General features: G+C 37.6%; 1 protein-coding gene across 4 annotated transcripts; it reads right to left on the bottom strand.

Annotated features, from left to right (window-relative positions):
* Positions 1–1,314: 1,314 nt before the first annotated feature.
* LOC139140697 (enolase-phosphatase E1-like) lies at positions 1,315–17,480 on the bottom strand. Of its 4 annotated transcripts, XM_070710080.1 has the most exons (14): positions 17,434–17,450; positions 16,564–16,662; positions 15,403–15,455; positions 12,686–14,277; positions 11,995–12,088; positions 11,569–11,755; positions 10,832–11,053; positions 8,688–8,773; positions 7,428–7,737; positions 5,689–6,644; positions 4,707–4,841; positions 4,177–4,312; positions 3,514–3,648; positions 1,315–1,581 (listed from the first exon to the last, which is right to left on the bottom strand). In XM_070710080.1, exons 3-9 carry the CDS (start codon positions 15,435–15,437, stop codon positions 7,674–7,676), a joined length of 2,280 nt encoding a protein of 759 aa, XP_070566181.1. In that variant the 5' UTR covers positions 15,438–15,455; positions 16,564–16,662; positions 17,434–17,450; the 3' UTR covers positions 1,315–1,581; positions 3,514–3,648; positions 4,177–4,312; positions 4,707–4,841; positions 5,689–6,644; positions 7,428–7,673. The 4 variants fall into 4 exon arrangements, with proteins under 4 accessions (XP_070566181.1, XP_070566180.1, XP_070566179.1 ...); XM_070710079.1 differs by lacking the exon at positions 16,564–16,662 and having other exon boundaries at positions 17,434–17,480; XM_070710078.1 differs by lacking the exon at positions 17,434–17,450 and having other exon boundaries at positions 16,602–16,744.
* Positions 17,481–19,757: the final 2,277 nt, after the last annotated feature.

Genomic DNA, 19,757 nt, shown 5'->3' with positions numbered 1-19,757 from the left:
GCACTGGAGCAGGTATCAGGAATTTCGCCAACAGGAGGGGGTTTAGTGACAATCTGTAGGAGGTTGTGAACAGAATTAGTGCAGGGTTCTGCAGATTTTGATGGAAAATACTTGGTGATCACTGTAAAGCATGTCTGTTCAGCTAACATCCCTTTTTAGCAAATTTAACATGTATGTCTGTCAATTCGTTAATTTAAGATGCCACTAATTTTAAAGATTTCCCTATACATGTATTTACTATTGTTCGGATGTCGTTTTTAATAGCTAAATTAAGGGGGTGCTGCACCCAACACGGCATATTTTGCTCAAAAATCACTTTTTTGCAAATATTTATTCAATTTTAATTAATTTGTTAACCCAAGATTAAAATATTGGTTGGGTTCACCTTGTAGCTTGTCAAGCAGTTGAAAATTGTGTTATAAAGAAGTGTTAATATATGTAAATGTATGCAAATCACCCAATTTTTCCTCCCAATTTTGAAATTTCCAAAGAATTTAACTCCACTCTGGCTGCATAAAATTTTCTGAAATTTTCACATTATGTTCTTTAAATGCTATATAACAAAACGACTATTTTGTTTGGCAATAAAATTCTTACATTTTGAATAAGAGGCATTTTAATTTGCTTATCATGATTTTAATCAATTTTTTGGGGTGTCAGTCTTTAAACCCTTGCCATTTTAGAATGAGGATAGATAATAACAAATACAGTGGTTGTTTTTTTTCTACATATACTCTTCTTTCAAGTGAAATATTACATTTCACAAAATAGCATCAAGTTTTTGACTTAAATTAATTTTTATCATTAATACCGAAATTGAGGTTTTCTACCCCAAATATACACCCACTTCATGCTTTGAATAAACTACTGCTACCATACTAAACTTTAGAGTCTCTGCTTTTTGAAAATATATAGTATAGGGGGTTTCCTTGTCATCTTTGATGAGAAATATTGCTTTGAAAAAAAAACTGTCTTGGCAACATGCAGCTCCACCAAAACTTGCTGATCACAATGAAATCCAAAAATGCAGTAACAATCTTTCTTCGTGGTATACAAACTGTACATGTGAAATGACCTCAAAGCCTGCGAGAATGCTCATTCAATGTCTGTAGCCATTGTCTAAAGAAGAGAATATTGAATACATGTATATTCTTTCTAGACACACACAAGTCTCCATTGTTCAAGAAGCACAGACCAATATTTCTGTAACTAGTATCATCTCTACCAGCATGTTGATCATATTTACAGCACTGGACCATGGAAACAGTACGGGATGGCACTGGGAATACTACTCTTACTCCAAAATACTTACCGCATAATAAGTTTGTGGGACAGTTTCAAACTGTCTTGTCCATGGTGCACATCCATTCAGCATATGCAGAAGGAGGCACATGATGCTCCAGATATCTGCTGGTCTGCCGTGTACTTCACTGCCGGCGATCTCTGGTGGCATGTACGCTGGCGTTCCCTGTGGCGATTCCTTGGCTGGGAAGTCATTCTGGCCGGGAGGCAGCAGCCTGGAGAAGCCATAGTCTACCAGGTACGCAGTCTCACCATCTTCGGTGATCACAACGTTGGAGGCTGTATTCATTAAGACACAAACAATTTCTACTTAATATGCAAGTCACATGCCAACTAGGATATGTACATAATTACGTTTGTCACATCCAATTAAACACTTGGAAATCATCAGTTTGATACTTCCAGGAATATCAGAAATGCTTACACAAAATAAAGTTTCTCAATAATCCCATCTTTCAGTGCATCATGTGCCCTTCATATTCAAACGTCATACTGAAAAGCCTTCTGCTCATTGTTCATATCAATTATTATAATACTTGTACTGTCAGACAATATTGTGTAATATGTCCCTGATAATTGCATTTTCGGCTGTCACCAATAGGACCACACACCAACCAGGACCAGATATGAACTGTAAATGCTCACGTGTTTCAGTATATATTGAAGTTATGTGTAAATTTGAACCTTTGCCACATGTTTGCAACTTCATTGAAATTATTATGATCAACATAATGAACAATAATCACCGCCGATTAGGTCATGAAGTATACAAATATATAATTAGCTGAAATAAAAATATTAAAGTTATTTGACTGCTCTTATTGTATCACCACTTTATCTAGAAAGTGTAATTACCATTGGCCAAGTCCTTCAAGCCATATACGCCGAGCTGTGAAAGCTCATAAGATATGCAAATTATGAATTAGCTGACATGAAAATGTGAAATGACTTTCGATATTGATTTGACCTAGTACCTGGTATAATCATCGATGTACATAGCATGTTTTGCCAACTTTGATCAAGTAAATCCCGGTATATATACCTAATAAGCAAAGTTAATTAAATATGTAAATTAGGAAGTGGCTTTGGTAAAAATGCTTAGTGATTGTCAGTAATGTTGTATCATGGTATCTGCAATATGTGTAGCAAATTTTGTCAACATTGGTCAAGTCAATTCAGACATATATCTCTAATTAGGAAAGTTCATTAAATATGCAAATGAGGAATTGGCTGAAGAGAAAATGCTTGATGACTTTCAATAATATTGTATTATAGTGTCTTTAATGTACATAGCAAGTTTCATCAATTTTGATCAAGTCCATTCAGATAAATATCCCTAATTATGAAAATTCATTTAATATTAAAATTAGGTTTTGGCTGAAGTAAAAATGTCTTTTGACTTTCAATAATGTTATATCACAGTATCTTTGATGTATATAGTAAGTTTCAATAACTACAATCAAGTTAATTCAGATATATATCCCTAATTGGGAAAGTTCATTAAATATGCAAATTCAGAATTGGCTGAAGTAAAAATGTTTAATGACTTTAAAAATTGTTGTATCATAGTGGCTTCAATACATGTAGCAAGTTTCATCAACTTTGGTCCAGTCATTTCAAATATATATTCCTAATTAACAAAGTTCATGAAATATGCAAATTAGGAATTGGCTGAAATTAAAACGCTTAATGACTTTCAATAATGTTAAATAATAGTATTTTTAATATACATACCAAGTTTGGTTAATTTTGATCGAGTCAAATCAGACATATATCCCTAGTTAGGAAAGTTCATTAAATATGCAAATTAGCATTTATCTTTCATGTCACCCTTAATGGTTCCCACCGCTGATATATCTTGGTGTGATCAACATTTGTAGCAAATCTCATCAAATTGTGTGTAGTTGTTTTTAATATATATCCATTTTTTCTAAAATCATTAATTATGCAAATGAGCAAAAACTATGCAAGCCACACCCACCAAAAACTAATCAGTTCTTGCCATTTGCTAACTGAATATATGTACCAGATTTGATTCTGATCTGATAAGCCGTTTTGAGATAATGGACCAACAGACAGACAGACAGACAGACAGACAGACAGACGGACAGACAGACAGACATCGCTGCGACATATGCCCATGTGTGTAAACACGTGAGCAAAAAATGTGTACTCTCTTCACCGCAATTCACTTTGCATATCCCAGCATACCTTTCACATCCCCATGCACTATCCGCAGCATATGCATGTGCCTCAGCGCATCAATCACCTGGTAGACCCAAACAAGTGCCACAGCTTCTGGAATCTGGGGCAGATGATTATCCAAGATTTCACGAATGTTACATCCTGGGAGAGAGAAAAAAAACAAAGGCAATGTTTAACAAAGCACGGAGGTTCCTTCTGTCACATCCGCAAATATTTGCTACTTTGCTGATATACCAATGATAACTTCTGCAGAATAAACTGACACTGGATATGTTACAGATGCACTAGCCATGGCTTCTGGTCAGAAATTACCATTGCTTTTCAAGAGTGACTGCAGCTTTGTATATATGTTTTATACTGTGTATACAACATTAGATACTGTAAAAGGCGCAAATGTGCACAATGACTAGTGCAACACTTCCCCTTTCAACCATCTAAAACTGGAAAGAGACACAGTGCAATCTTTTCATAGTAATCTTCATGCTGAAATTATTCCAAAAATTTCACTGAACTTACCATGTTTCCTCGACCTGTGCAGTGTTGATTGTATGGACAATTAGACAGTCATGAGCAAATGCAGAAGAAAGAAATGCCCCCCCCCCCTCCCACAAGTCAATACTGTGTCGGGCTTGGGGTTTAAATGGAGTAGTAATTTGTACATGTCCTCACCTCGGATGTATTCCATGAAGTAATATATCTTGGTTCCATTTCTGAGGATACCGTAAAGTTTGGGAATATTGGGATGATTCAGCATACACCAGATTGTAACCTCCTGTGAGTTATGAATGAATGTTCGCAATTCCACCTGCAAGTTGGGCAACAACAGAAAAAAGGTTCAGTTTTGTTTATACCTGTATGTGACAATTTTCCCTGTTTCTGTAAATGTCTTCTCTTGCAAAACTAATTCTCCCCATGCTTCTGCCTAACATGGATACATACTGACAGCAATCAGGTTAAAAGAGAATCACACAGCCTAAGATAGCTATTTTGGCTGATCGCAGGTGTTACAGGTAATATCACAGACAGCTCTTTGCAGGCAGACATGGATAACTTTCCATGCTGGTTGCACAGTGCCTTGTGAAGCCCACATAAAATTAGGAATAAACTGGGTCAACACTGATGAACCTTACATAAAATTTATCCATCAAACATTTGTGACAGTCTATTTAACCATCCTCTGTCATTACAAAAATACACACCTCCTTGACAGCACAGATGAACTCCGTCGTCAGATCACTTGCCAGCTTGCAACTTCCAAATTTTCCTCTTCCAATGGTGCCATACATGGACCAGTGTTCACTGTGGGTGTAGTGTCCATTAACGGGGCAGAATTTCTGTAACAAGGAAGAAATTGAAATTTGTCAGCTTTTTAACTTTTAAACATTCTGGGTGGAAAAATTTATGACAGAAGTATTTAAAATCAAGTCTGCAGTTAACATGCTATTCCCTTGGATTTACATAGTAGCATAAAACTCCAATATAAAATATGGCCGTAAAAGTTTTATGGAGTCATAATGTAATTGAATGAATCAGAACACATGCGTATATGACCCCTGTCAATAACCATGTGTTCTGATTCCCCACCAATTTTTCTTCTCACACGGTACAGTGGATTTGGAATGCCAGTAATCCCAGGAAAAGTTGTACTGGTACTACTGTACGTACAGAAAATATGTACCGGTATATGCAGAACCATGAGATAAGCTTGAAGGCCATCTTACTTTCCTTACAACAGACGTACAGACACTAAATTATCCTTTAACCCTTTGAGTGCTGTATTTTTCCCCCACCAAAATTTGAATGCTACGTTTTACCAATTTTTATGAATTCTTCTGTAATTTTTTGATAATTTTGGACAAATGGACATAAAGTTGTATTAGCTACAGTTTCTCATCAAATTTTGGCAAAAATCTGAAAAAAGTTGAGTGGGGTACATCTTGTAAAGGCAACAAAAATTGACTTTGGCGCTCAAAGGGTTAATTACCATTGCCTATACCAAAATATTGCCTATTGCCTGGACATAAACCTTTGGGTACAAACATCATATGAAATGGTTTCCTGGCGCCTCGAGCTACACACTCCATCCCTACCCCTAGCTTTAAAAGCTCCCTAGGTTATCACTGATTATTACAAATTGCTGTCTGTGTGTCCCTTATCTTCACTCTTGCCATACCATCTTACCTCATCAACAAGGAGGCCCTCTTCACCCTGGAAATCTTGAGCCCCGGCCCCGTTCATCAACATTTCTGATAAATGGCACCAATGTTTGGATAAAGCAAGGACGTCATTTATGCACAGCGCAGGTACCTGGGTTACCACGCCGATCAATCTACTGTCCCTAGCTTCTGCTCCAACTGCAGGTACTTCTGCTGCAGGAGGTATCTCTTCTGCTATATCGGACAGCGACGGCAGAACCATGCCAGTGTTTCCAGCGTTGTCGTTGATGAACGCATGGAGAATGTCTTCATGTGCTTTTGGCTGATCAAGAGTGGGGTGTCGCTCGGCGGCCTCAGCTTGCCCATTGGAGGCAGTTCCTCCCCTGGGCACCAACAGTGCCTCGTTTGGTTGGTTTGTGAGGGTCTCCCCTTGGTTTGTGAGGGTCTGGTCTTGATTTGTGAGGGTCTCATCCCCATCTACAGAATAGTCATCTTTGTCAGTGAGATGTCTCATCAGAGCTGAGGAGTTGCAACCTTCCTGAAAAAGCGATGACATGCCTGACTGCTTTGCTAGTGGATCACGTCTAGGCGGGAACCTTGGTTGAAATCCCTGGCCATCCAACCTGGATGTCTGACTCGACTCTGAGTTGAATCTAACTCCATAAAACGAAGCTGAGATTGGCATCCTAGCAGGAACCTCCACCATGGATGCGAATTTTTGGTGTTCATCTGTGCCCAGTCTGGAATAGGTATTTCCCCTTGGCGGTGGACACACAGGTGCATTTCTGCTTGGTACACAAGGAAGATGAGAGTTGCCATAAAACGGCATACTTCGACTAGAACCTTCTAGCGAGTTCTGGGAGTTTTTCGCATCAGGGCGAAATTGGACTTGAGGGTCATTGCTGTGGGCTCCCATTCGCAGTATCTTTGATATATAGTCATGGATAAGCCTGGACAGCGAATTCCACCACACATCATTGTCTGCAAATGAAAAGATCATTGCTTATCTCACCTTGTTGATAGAAAAATATCACCAAAACTAGCTTATTTAGGTGTGGAACAATCCAAAAAATATTGATCTAACTGAGAAGCCTGGTGTGATTGTCACAAAAACAAAAGAAGCTATATAATCTACTGATGTACCACTGGTCATACTATAAAAGTGCTGGAACAATTTACATAGTGTGGGAAGATCATGAAATTAGATTAACTTTTCTACTTTCACTCACACAATGCAAGTTCTAGGATATTAGGTCAGGCATGTGATGTGGGAGATATACATCCTATGCAAGGTATTATCAGTCATGAGTAAAATGTGTTGAGTGTTGGGTGAATTGAAAATTGTGAAATGAAAATAAGTGAAATGGACTGAGTGCTGCTTGAGGTTGTATGCGCCTAAAAAGTGAAAGACTTAAATTTTTGCTCAAATTTTCCTGAAGGGCTCTTTCAGCCATTCTCTTTCAAAATCAAGAATAAAAATCAGGGGTCACCGTGCAAATTTTGGTACCAGAGAAACAAATTACCCAAGATTTACTCATATTTGAAATTCAAAATGGCCGCCATCCCTGTTTTAACTCTATGGGGAGAAATAAAATTTACGATTTTCAAAAAAACTAAGACAGTGAAAGTATCTCACTCCAAAGGGCTTCAAAATGAGCCCACACAAGTGGTAGATCAGAAAAAATTGGAAACGTTTGGGAGTCCAAATATGTGTCCCGGAGGTGCATTCTACCTTAAAATGTAAAATAATATTGTTTCACTCACTTTCTGTTGAATGTGGCACGACTGGTCTGAGCTTCTCACAGAACGGGATTTGACATTCAGACCGGTAGGGAACGCTGATGGTACACATCTCTATGCTAGCTTGGAAGGCCTGGGACACAGGGTTGCAATGTGTACAGTTAATCACCTGCAGAGTGCATTCAACCACGTGCAGTAACCTGTCTTTGATGACAATACACGAAGAGCAGCTACACTGCAGCCATGGTTTGTTCCAGTGGAAACTTTGTTTCAAATGAAACATGAACAAACTGGATTGATGCTCATTGTGTGCCACCAGTGATGGATTAACGGGCTGTGAATATTAAGTAGAACACTCATTAGTGTAATTTGTCACACACACACATACTTACTTATATCAGCCATTGCAAATAGACATCCAATGTTGTTCTTTCCTCCAATTATAAGCTGTCAAATGTTAAAATCCTACTTTAGATTCTTCCATGTGCTATTTGAGTGCAGTCATTCATTTTACTGAAGTATTTTTCAATATTTTTTCTTATTTTTCTGAAAATCTGTATTGGAAGCCATTTGACTTTAAGTAACTGTTTGAGGGGCAAAGTCATTTCCTCGAAAGCGATATCTAATAACAAAGATAAGATATCAGAACTCTTACTTTCCACTGTACTTCAGTAGTTAACCCTTTGACTGCTGTAATTTTTTTCACCAAAATTTTAATGCAATATTTTACCAATTGTTGTGAACTTTTCTGAAAGTTTTTTCATAATTTTGGACCAAATGGATATCATATTTCATGGGCTACAGTTTTTAACCAAACTTTTGGCAAAAATCAGAAAAGAATTGACTGTGGTATATTTTATAAAGGTTACAAAAATAGACTTTGGCACTCAAAGGGTTAAATTTTATGAAAATATCTGTAATTAGCATAATTTTATGAACAAAAGTCATCTTTGATTATAATTTACACTATGGTAATAATGGAAGACTTGCAATTTTGCAATTTGGGTAAAAATCCTGTTAAGACAATAAATGGTGTTTCCTTTAAAAAAACTTGAAATCCACATAGGAGGTTTACATTGCTGGTATATAAATCGCAGATGTAAAAGTTTTTAGTCAGTCATTGCTTTGAGTAGAGTGTGGCAATTAATTCAGAAACAGCATCACTTTAGAATTTTACAATGTAATGATTGATAATCAAGCCAGCTCACAACCCCCACCCCAAATGAAAATGTACAAAATATTTTGAATTAGAAAATTCACCAGGACTGTTGGGTCGATGCTTACCAATGAGCTGTACGGATTCTGCTGGAAGCAATTGTACACCCTGTGGCAGCTCCTGCTGCTGTGCTGGGAACAACGGGGATCCGACCCTATAAAAGTAACCAAAAGGCATGATTGTAAAAATATCAGTCCATGAAATTCCAACATGCTGTTGATGAAATTTGCTCTGCAAACTTTGCGGTAAAAAATGCAGAAGTGAAACACCTTTGAACCCTTGACCACACAACCTTACTTGTGCAAAACACCTATGAATTTCTAGGAAGACCCTCCCATCTGGATTCTGATTCGATGGTCGACTGCCAGGCAAGATAAATTTGATTTTGATTTTTGGCATACACAGGTTGAAGGATCCAGATCACACAGTGAGACCAGCGCTGTCGAAAACACTTCCATAACAACCTACCACCCCTGTTTTGCCAGAAAGGTGGAACAACCTTCCTTATTTGGAAGTGCCCTCCTACGATGACCAAATATGGAAGCTGTATATAAAGGTTGAACTGCATTTAATACAGGTATTGGAGTTTTTCTTGAAAAGTCCAAAGTACTACAGACTGTGTACCATACATGGCCAGAAAGAGAATCTTCAGGAGTCAACATGGAAAAACCTACACCTGAAAATGATATTTATTAATAATAATTTTCTTCCTACATATGAAAACCACCTATGCAGATCTGGTCTCCAAACTTACAAAATTTTCAGAAATTCTGCCATATACCTCGAGATTTCTACGACAGAGCCTGACCCTTTTGAAAAACTATGTGCACTGCATGTGAATCAGAGATGGATGTGTGATATCATATATGCTGTCATCCTACTATGTGTGCGAATGTCATTGTGCACAGCTGGTGTAGGCAGATTATACACATCAAAGGTACACTTTGAGAGATCATGTAGGCTGTATTTCTGCTTCATGCAACTCTTTTAGGTAACTGTACTTTTCACTTTTCAGTTACACACTGGATTCTTGAACAGCTTTCCCTGCATTTTTCAAAAATCATCCAAATATGCCCCAAACATGGAGAGAAATGTGTATTTGTAAGTCAATCACACATGTGTAACATGCATCCTTCTTGAACAGAACAGTAATGATGGTGATCACTGTATCTTGCATGCAGACGACTATTGTCTTGAAAAATGAACCAGTAGATATTTCTTTCACATGTATGACGCAAATTGAGAAATACATGTTTAGCCACAGACCCTAAAGGGTCTATGCTTTAGTGTACAATATTTATGTAGCCAATACCCATGGAAGATATATGAATAAAATCGACATGTTCAAATACAAAATGTATATTTAGCATAAAATATTTGTGTAGCAATAAACATAGTAAATATTTGAATAATTCAACTGCAGAGAAATATGGAACAGTTGACCAAACTATAGCTGGGAATTATTGCATGAATCCTGTATTTGTAGTCAAAAACCATGGCTTGGTTTTACAACAGAAGGCAACTTGAGCAACCCCACCACATCTCCTTCTTCCCACCCTCCATGGCAAAAATAAAAACAAACAAATAATAGGGTTGTTTACACAACATTATATCAGATTTGAGTCTACATCACAAACCTACGTCAGTGAAGTCCTGAATGTACCATTGTAGTAGGTCTTTCCATCTTTAGTTCTTGTGTTGATAAGGTTAATATCTACAATATAGTAATCATTTTGCATAAAAGCGTTGCACTATTGTATCTGCTTGATTTACTGCATGGAAACCAGTGTTTTGACGAGTGTCTGTGTAAATGTCTGTGCCAGCCATATTAACCCTTTGAGTGCCTAAGTCAATTTTTTGTCACCTTTATAGAGTAAACACAAGTCAAATTTTTTTCAGATTTTTGCCCACATTTTGAAAAAGAACTACAGCAAATGAGATGTGATGTCCACTTGGTCAAAAATTATCAAAAAAAATTACAAAAATTCTTAAAAATTGGTAAAATGTTGCACTAAAATTTTGGTGGGAAAAATTAGAGCTCTCAATGGGTTAAAAGGCTTAACCTTTACATGTATTTAGCACTTGAGTACCATCAGTTGACTATTCACACCATGAATAGAGAAAGCTTCTGTACAGTTTACAAATATCTTTCTACTTGTTTAATGATAGCTTTTTTATGGTCTGCAATTCAGGTAGAAAATAGCAAACTTACCTTCAAAATTTTAGGAACAGCTCCAGTTGGACTGGATTTTGGATCAGTCTTTGTTTCACCATCACTTATAGTTTTGTCCACGGGTTCTCTCCTAGATCCCTGCCCGCGTCTTGGCCTTCTGTCACCATCCTCGTCATCATCCTCGTCACCATCTCCACATCCATTTGCACCGGCGCCACCATTGCCCACTGGCAAACTACTGTATTGTCCTTGGCTTGCCCTCTACAGATGTTATAAACAGATACACAATATAAGTGACATATCAGTGTTGGAGATAAATTCAGCCCAGTGTATTAAAAATTCTATCATGAGAAATTTCATGCAGAAAAATTAGAATGGTGTTATTCATGCAGATATGTTACCAATATCAGTATTGAAGGTAACAAAAAATTTCATGTCATCGTATCACTGATGACAGAAGAGTACATGTATATTTACTGGATATCTTACAGACAAAAAAGACCATTATGACAATGCACTCAACACTGCTATTCAACATTGCTGTTTTTCTTATGATCCACATTATTTGTTATTTGAAAAAATTCAAGACAATGTCACTGTGCCTCGTGGGAACTTGACTGTGCACTTGTAAACTGGAGAAAAGGCGGCTTACATTTGACTAGGACCACAGACAGGCAATGTTACTGAATTACCGGCTTGGTTCACTATGAGCTACACACAGATAGCATGACCTGTTGAAGTACGTATACTTAGGATATACTGTATCACATAATTACCTGTTGAGAAGTACTTCCACTGTTTGTACTCTGTGTAGCTGGCGTGCCACCATTTCCGGTACCCCCTTTCTTATTAATCTTCGCTGTCTGTCTTCCTTTGCTTGTCTGTTCAGTCTTTTCACCTGGAAACCTCATTGTCTTGTTCCTGTTTGTCCTTTTCTTCATTTCCGGCTTTTCACACAAGATTCTTTAATTTAACAGCAGGATAAGGAATGCTCTCATTTCTGGCTGCATAGTTAGGGCACATGGCATTTAGCATGACAAAAAGTTTGGATGAGTCTACCAAAAAATCCTGATTGGCTATGTATCTAAAGTCAACGTCTTATGCAAGGAGTTGTGCATATGTTGGTGGATAAATGCTGGTTTTATGTAATTTCACTGTACTCAGTTCGCTGTCAGATGCATAGACACCTACAACTTTCTTACCTTTGAGCCTTAGCATCATCACTTTTCTTTCCCTGTTTCTTCTTTCTTCCGCTCTTCTTTTTCTGTATCCTCCCATTTTTCTGAATTGTAGAATCTTAATAGAAACAAATACAAAAAGACACCAATGAGCAAAGTGAAAGGAACACCATAAAAATGACATGATCTTCAAGATAAAAAAAAAATAAGTTTCATTCATACAGTACTGAGAGCTCTTAACAGCCTGTATAATCAGTGTGCTTTCAATTCACTATGAAAACCTCAGCCTTTTAATCATAAATCTTCAATACACCGTCCCAGTGCTGAGCCCATGAACTTACACAGCATGACAATACATGTGCTTTTCCTCGTTAGTTACTTTGTTACTTTGTTTTTCACTTTGTTTCAACCTTTTCAACACTATAGTTTGACCCAAACCGATTGACAGAATATCTCGTCATTTTTGAAAATTGGGGTGGATTATCAATTTCCCAGGACATTCCTGGACTTTCTAGCAGTGTAAGGACTCTGTACCGGGAATTGGGGCAAACAAGTTAAAGGTGTTTTGTCTCACATCAAACTTTGTGTCCATCTAGCAGGCTGTCATGTTAGCCAGGAACTGAACAACAAGGGAAACTACTGATCATCCAATAAACTTTTGCATCACATTTCCTCCCATTTCTCATCATCAAGGAACAAAAATTCTGGTACATACCTTGTGCCTTTTCCACTTCTTTACTCTGTCCTCTCTGACGTAAGTTGTTGCTAGCTTTCTTCGCAGCTTTTTCATATGTGTTTGAGTTTGGCTTATTGCCACTTTTCTTCAAATCTTTCTGACAGGCTGTTTTAGTTGACTTTTTCAAGTTTTTCTTTGCATCATTTTGCTGTGTTACGCTGTTCTGAACTAACTTTTTGCTGTTTTCCTCCATTAATTCAACTTGAGCCTTCTCCGGTTCGTCTCGCAGTGCTTCAATTGCTATGACGCCGTTTCCAGAATATTTCGAATCATGTTCCTTGTTCTTAGCATTTCTACGAGAGACTTCAGATGCTGTGGTCATCTCCGCTTTCGTTGGAGACGTCTTTGCTGGCTCTTCATCCAACTCCAGTAGTTCATTCACCACTTTCTCAACGTCTATTGGAAGACTGGCTAAGAATTTCATCAGTCTCCAGGTGAACTTTTTGATCCTTTTATTTCCCAGCTCACCTTTATTGCAGTCATTACGTTTCCTTCTACCATCTTGATTCTTGTGATCCCCTTTGTTGCTGCAATGCTTATTCTCCTCTAGAGTGAGCTCTTCTGTTTCGAGCAAATCTGTCTGAATGGCAGCATCTTTCTCTTCTTTTCTCCCAGTCATCTGGTTACCTTGTGTCTCATCCCCTCCAGTTTCATCTCCTGTGCCACCATCATCATCTGCTGTACCAGTACATCTGCCGGTGATGGCATCATATTCAGCATCATGGCTGGTCTGTGTGTCATTCAAACTTCTCTCCATCCTGTCACTTCTCAACTGCTCCTTATCACCGTCCGTTTCGTCCATCTCTGATTTCCTCTGCCTCTTTTCGGATCCACTGTCATGCTTCTCCGGCATTTCAAACATTCGTTCCTTCAATTTCTGAAGTTGGTTTCGGATAGACTTTGAATCTTCGTACTTGTTTGAATCTGCCTGGTTGAACAGAAGTGCCCCATCATCCACACGGAGAACTTGGGTTGCCCTGAGCGGAATGATATCTGTAGCAAGCTTTGATACCCCCGGACCAAAGTTTGTTTCGGTAATGGCAATCCGACTGAGGGACTTCTCAATGTCTTTCTTCTCTTCTGTATCTGACCATCGGTTATCTGATATCAGGGTACTGGCTGGTTGCTCAGGATTTTCCACCGTGATCTTATAGGAAACGCCATTTTTATCAGTACCTTCTCTGTTATTCTGCTTTTGTTTAGGAAAGTCCTTGTCAACATAATCAACTATATTACCATCTTTGCACTTTTTGTTATCACAAACTTCATCAGTCACGCCCTTCTTAAAGACTTTGTGTGTTTTCTTGGCCCGTTCACCCTGCTGCTCTTTCTTCTGTGACGTTACATTGTTGCACTGTCTTTCTAATCTGTCTTCAAGCATATCTACTGCTGGTGGGCTCTCCATCGGCAAGGTTTGTTCCAGAATGCTGAGGTCATTGCACCCTTCTTTATCAAGTTGATCCAGGATATATTTAGGTTTGGTTGTCCACTCACTGTTGTTGCTGTTGTAGCAAAGTATGTCGTCGCCGACCAACGTCTTAGGGGTGGTCTCATCATCCGTAGATGGACAGCTACATAAAATTGAAAACAGAGATTTGTCACGCCCAGGTAGATATAACATGTAAGCAACTAACATGATTGAACCATTTGCTAGTTGTTCCCAACAGTCTAAAACTTGCGGAAGCTTTTCCTTTGCAAAGCTACTGTACATAATATCAATTTTAACTGAAAAATCAGTAATAGTCAAACTTTGCAGATCTACCAGGGTACTGGTGCTCTAGATTTCACCCAAAAAAAGTTAATGTCAACCTCTCTCTCTTACTCTCCTCCACTACAAATGATTTCAAAAGATATTCATGGCACTACCATATACACCAAATACTGTTGTGACCTATACATTCTCAACTCAAAAAAATTATGAAGTGTGGCTCCCTTTTGCACAAATCATTGAATAAATGTGTACTCTGCATTTCAGGTATGTCATATTCTCTTATCTTTTTCAGCGTCAACCGATACACTGTTTACACAGTGTAAAGGTTGAATAAAGCTTCAGAGTTTATCAAGAAATGAGGTCAGTGACGGGTTTACTCTAAGCCCTTCATTGCTGTTTTGCCTATCAATGAAGGTATTTATACAATTGTTCACAATGGCAGATTTATTTGAGGAAAATGCTTGGAAAACTTAAAAGCCACGAGAAACAGTCTTCAAACAAGCTGTCGGCCTTTAATTGCTTTAATATCATCTTACCAAACATACAAATGAATGGCGAGGCAGAAAATAAGGAAAGAAAGACATGGTAATGAAATATTCATGACATTTGTACTACACTCTATGTAAAGTGAAAGTGAAACTAATCCAGACACTGATAAAATGGCTGTTGTGGTTAAAACAAAAAAATTGACTCTTTTCTGTAGAAGATTTCAAAATTTGATGTTAGTATATCTTCAATTTATCACAGTGATAAAACTGACTAATGTGGATATTTAGTTTAATTCTGGCTAAACGCAAAGGGATTTTACGGTAAATCCTTCTATCTTAAGAACAACCCTTGTGACCTTGAAATCAAGCGTTTTTTTAAAAACATTTTTGAATACACTGTGCATCACTGGGCTCTTACAAAACATATATCATTTAAACGCAGGAAAATTGCCCCAAATCTGCCTTTGAGCCACAAAAACTCAACCTTTGATACATACCTTTTATTGCTATCCGACTTCGAATCGGGACCCATGGTTCTAGTTACACAATTCTGAAAATAATCAAACAGTATAGTAGACAGTAATCGACTAAGTTCAATGTCAAATTTGATTCCCCCAAAAATTTTAAGTAATTTTCAAGTCAGCAGGTGCAACTGGCTTCAATGGAAGGCTGGACTGGCAAAGTCAACATATATGTTGGTCATTCCATTTTCACTCCACAGCCTATATCTATTTCAACACACAAGGATGTTCAAATTCTAAATTGTAAAGCAATACTCATGATTTGATAATCACCAGACATTCAAAGATAACTGACATATGGAAATCATTAAGTCACTGTATTTGTAGCACAAGCTCATCATGAGAGTTGTCTTTACATGTAAATAATTTCTGCACTGACCACATGTCAACTAACACTGGCTCACCAATAAAAGGAAATTTACACATAACAAACCATGGGGACAGGGTTCAGACCACATTTGTCATTCTATAAACTTGGCAATTTTACCGAAATTGAGAACACAAGCTATAATGTAAAATGACAATGGTCTTGGTCATCCGCATGAAACAATTAAATTCATCTTAATTTTGAAAACCTTTAGAACCTATTGTTACTATGAACATCATAAATAGATATATATTAAACTTTAAGTCCTTCTCCACAGTCTAGGTACCTTTGTGTTGAATCACTAGTCCGGGAGATATGTATCAGGATAGTTTGACAATTTGGCAAAGCTGACCTACTTAAATGCCGAACTCTTCACAAATCCCTTTTAACACGGCAAATATATGTACACTTTATAGAGCATTGTGATAAGTCCTGATCTTAATTTTAGAAAGATCAAACAGCCCTACTCTGAAATACATGAGCAGTAAAACCAAAAGAAGACTGCTTCATTTTTCTGCGCAAGATGGCTTCCACCTACTTGAAACAAATTTGTATTGTAGTTGTTGGACCGCTAAACTTAATCAAAATATTGCATCATCCTTCAGAAAATTTTCAAACACTCCTCGAAAGACATGTTCTTCAATATGATTATCTCCTTTGCCAATTAAAACGTGCATTTTGCTTTTCCTCAAAAAACGATACCTTCCAGAAATACAAATGATTTCCATATGAAAACAAGACATACATATCCGCCATGTTTGAACTGTTACCTGCAGAACATGTATGGCGCAGTACACAAATTCTTCACCTTGTTATCGACAAAACTAGGATCCACTTGACAATCTGACATTTCCAACGCGAGATGAAAGCTGAAAAATGTTTGCAGTGAGACTCTTTAAGCCAGAGCGAGAGAAAACAATTAAAGTGTACATCAGCATAGGTGGAGGACCTAACTGGTGTCTAGACATTTATGCAAATTTAATGTCCATCAAGTCCAAATTTCTGAGAAAATGGGAAGTTGAACTTGCTGACAAGACAAAAATTTTCAATCACACCTCGAGTCCTGCGACGGAGATAGTTTTGAAAATAGAACAGCACCTAGAAAATCGGTAAAGGCAATGATTTTTCAGTATCTTGATGTCTGCTGTGGTTTAACAACGTCACTACTGATTTTTCAATTCTATTTCCTCGTACAGCTTCAGTCTGTCCCGACATGGCAGCTGCAGATGGCCCATGATCCTCTCTGCGGAGTCGACAGACCATGGATGTAAAAAATAGACAGACCGAGGTCCATTCTGCTCTTTGGACTTGTACATTCCACGACCCACATCCTTACCCAACCCACTTATTTGTGTTGAGCTTATCACTTGAACTTGAAAGTTAATGACATATGCTTGCAACTATCCCAAGCTGACGAACGATTTGGCAATGCCAGTGTACCTTGCAGAGGTGTTTTGACAACAAGTCTCCCACACGCTGCTCAATTAATGTGTAGGCGACGTAAATAACACATCATGTTAGCGAAAATCTACTAATATGATCGAAACTAGCATAGCCATACATTAATTGCACCAGATACTGTTATCTTTTACGCGAGCAGAAGCTTTGATTACATGCATTGAAGAGAGAGACCAACTTACGAAGCGATGATCTTCGCTCGATCGAATGCTCGATCACAAACTTAAAGGGTCATAGGATGACGTCATCTATATTTCAATAGCCCCCTAACCTGGTAATATTTTTCCTCTCTGTCTGGCAGGTACATGTAATGGTCTCAGTCAATGCGGTGTGTGGTAGAGTTCAAAATCGCAATTCTGTGTTTCACCAGCAGGCTTGTTTAAGTCCCTGCTCAACTCCAATATGTTATCATGAGCTGTATCAAACGTACATGGTGGCAAAATGGCGTAAACATAATCTGAGCAGAAATTGATAAAGCTATACGTTTATTTATTTGTTTGTTTGTTAAATATTTTTTTGATTTGCTCATTTGTTTATTATTTATCAAGTTGTTAGTCTTGTATATCATATTAATTTATCAGTAAATTTATTCATTCATTCATAGCTCATACTGTTTGTTTTTCTTTGTTTTATTTCCTTATTCATTTTCAAAGGGTGAGGCACAATTACTCAGTGCACCAATTATCCCTTCATCGAATTCAGCCAACATGAAAAAAAGTCTGTTGTCCTGTAACATAATCATGAAAACAAGGCTAGGTCAGTTGACTCATTTTTAGCTAACTGTCACTCAATAAAACACAAAAAATTGCAAATAATTTTGTTTTCATTGAAAATGGTTTACGGAGAAGCAATACACTGACAAAACGATGTTTTGCTAATTACAGAACAACTCCATGAGTCATCCCGGGGTCCTGATGTAAAAAAATGTTGCTAGGACCAACATTTGAATTCAGAGGCAGTGCGTGTCCATTCCCTTCGATGCCGGTTGTCGCCTTGAAAATAAGCAGGCATCTACATGACCTAGTGAGAGACAGCAACCTGACACTTTCTGTTTTTAGATAATTTTACAGAGGCAATTGACTGCGGCAAATCACTACCAAATAAATTGCACAGTTCAATCATTTTAGAAAATGGACGATTTAGAATTTAGACATTTAGGCATTAGACATTTAGACATAATGTTCACATAATGTTCAATCCCTTAACAGTTGCAATCTGCCCATAAAGCAAGTACCTTTGCCATGGACTATTTTTGCCAGCTACCAAAGCTTAACTTCTTGGACAGTGCTTAAAAATCAAGGCATATAAGAGCAACAGGTACATAAGCATAAATAGAAAATAAATTTTCAATTTTTGAAAAAATAAAAAAGCGAAAATTTTACAACAGTTTCTACTATACTTTCATGGTTTACTTCTTGCAGAATTTTGAAAGCATTCATGAATTTATTTTTATTTGATTGCACCGTGTTTTTTTCATATGAGAAAAAATTTAACTCTGTCGGTATCGATTAAGGTTGATGAAATATGTTTCATTTATGATTATATTGATTTCGTCAATATGACAAATGTGATATCCCAAAACCACAGTACCTCCATCACATGGAGGGACTGTGTGTAAACCATAGACCCTAAAAGAAGTTATCATTTAGTCTAAACCTATAAGAACCAGTAAAGTCAATCCTCTGTTTAGGTACCAGTAGCTGTAACTTTTGATGAGTTTTATTTGCCATTTCTATTATGTCGATAGAAGGTTCTTGATGTACTCCCCAAAGCATATTAAGGTAGAACGCACCTCGGGGACAGATATTCGGACTCTCAAACTTTTACAATTCTCTTCTGATATACCACATGTGGGGGTTCATTTTAAAGCTCTTGGTGAAAGAAAACTTTTAACCGGCTTAGTTTTTCGAAATTCGAAAATTTTTAGTTTTCTCCATAGAGTTAACACAGGGAAGGCGGCCATTTTGAATTTCTAATATCGGTAAATCTTGGGCAATTTGTTTCTCTAGTACAAAAAATTGCACGGTGACCCCCTATTTTTATTCTTGATTTTGAAAGAGAATGATTGAAAGATCCCTTGAGGAAAGTTAGAGCAAAAGTTTAAGTCTTTCACTTTCGAGGTGCATACTACCTTAAAACACCTACTATTTGCTAAAAGGCATCTATACATGTAGAATACACTGTACATGTAATTGTTTACATTTGATTATTCTCGTCTGGACGAGTATTCACTTGTCAACTATAATAATGCATTGTACACATGTACATGCTGAGTTGACAATTAAGCTGAACAATTTTTCTCAAACATGGGAGTAGAACAAGAAACTGTAGGTTGACGTTAAAAACAGAGAGCGATTTTGAAAAAATCATCAACACTAATACAGCTTCTGGCCCTTTGGCGGGCTGGCAAAAAGAATGGCAAATGAGAACAGATAAACACTGTTAAACGCAGCTGTGAGAAATTATGTATAGCGCCCGCTACGACTACTCCCGGAGATACTGTTGT

The sequence above is a fragment of the Ptychodera flava genome, chromosome 9 (assembly GCF_041260155.1).
Source record: "Ptychodera flava strain L36383 chromosome 9, AS_Pfla_20210202, whole genome shotgun sequence".
NCBI classification, from domain to species: domain Eukaryota; kingdom Metazoa; phylum Hemichordata; class Enteropneusta; family Ptychoderidae; genus Ptychodera; species Ptychodera flava.
The sequence above is the reverse complement of the archived record's forward strand: the minus strand, read 5'-3'. Positions and strand labels throughout refer to the sequence as shown.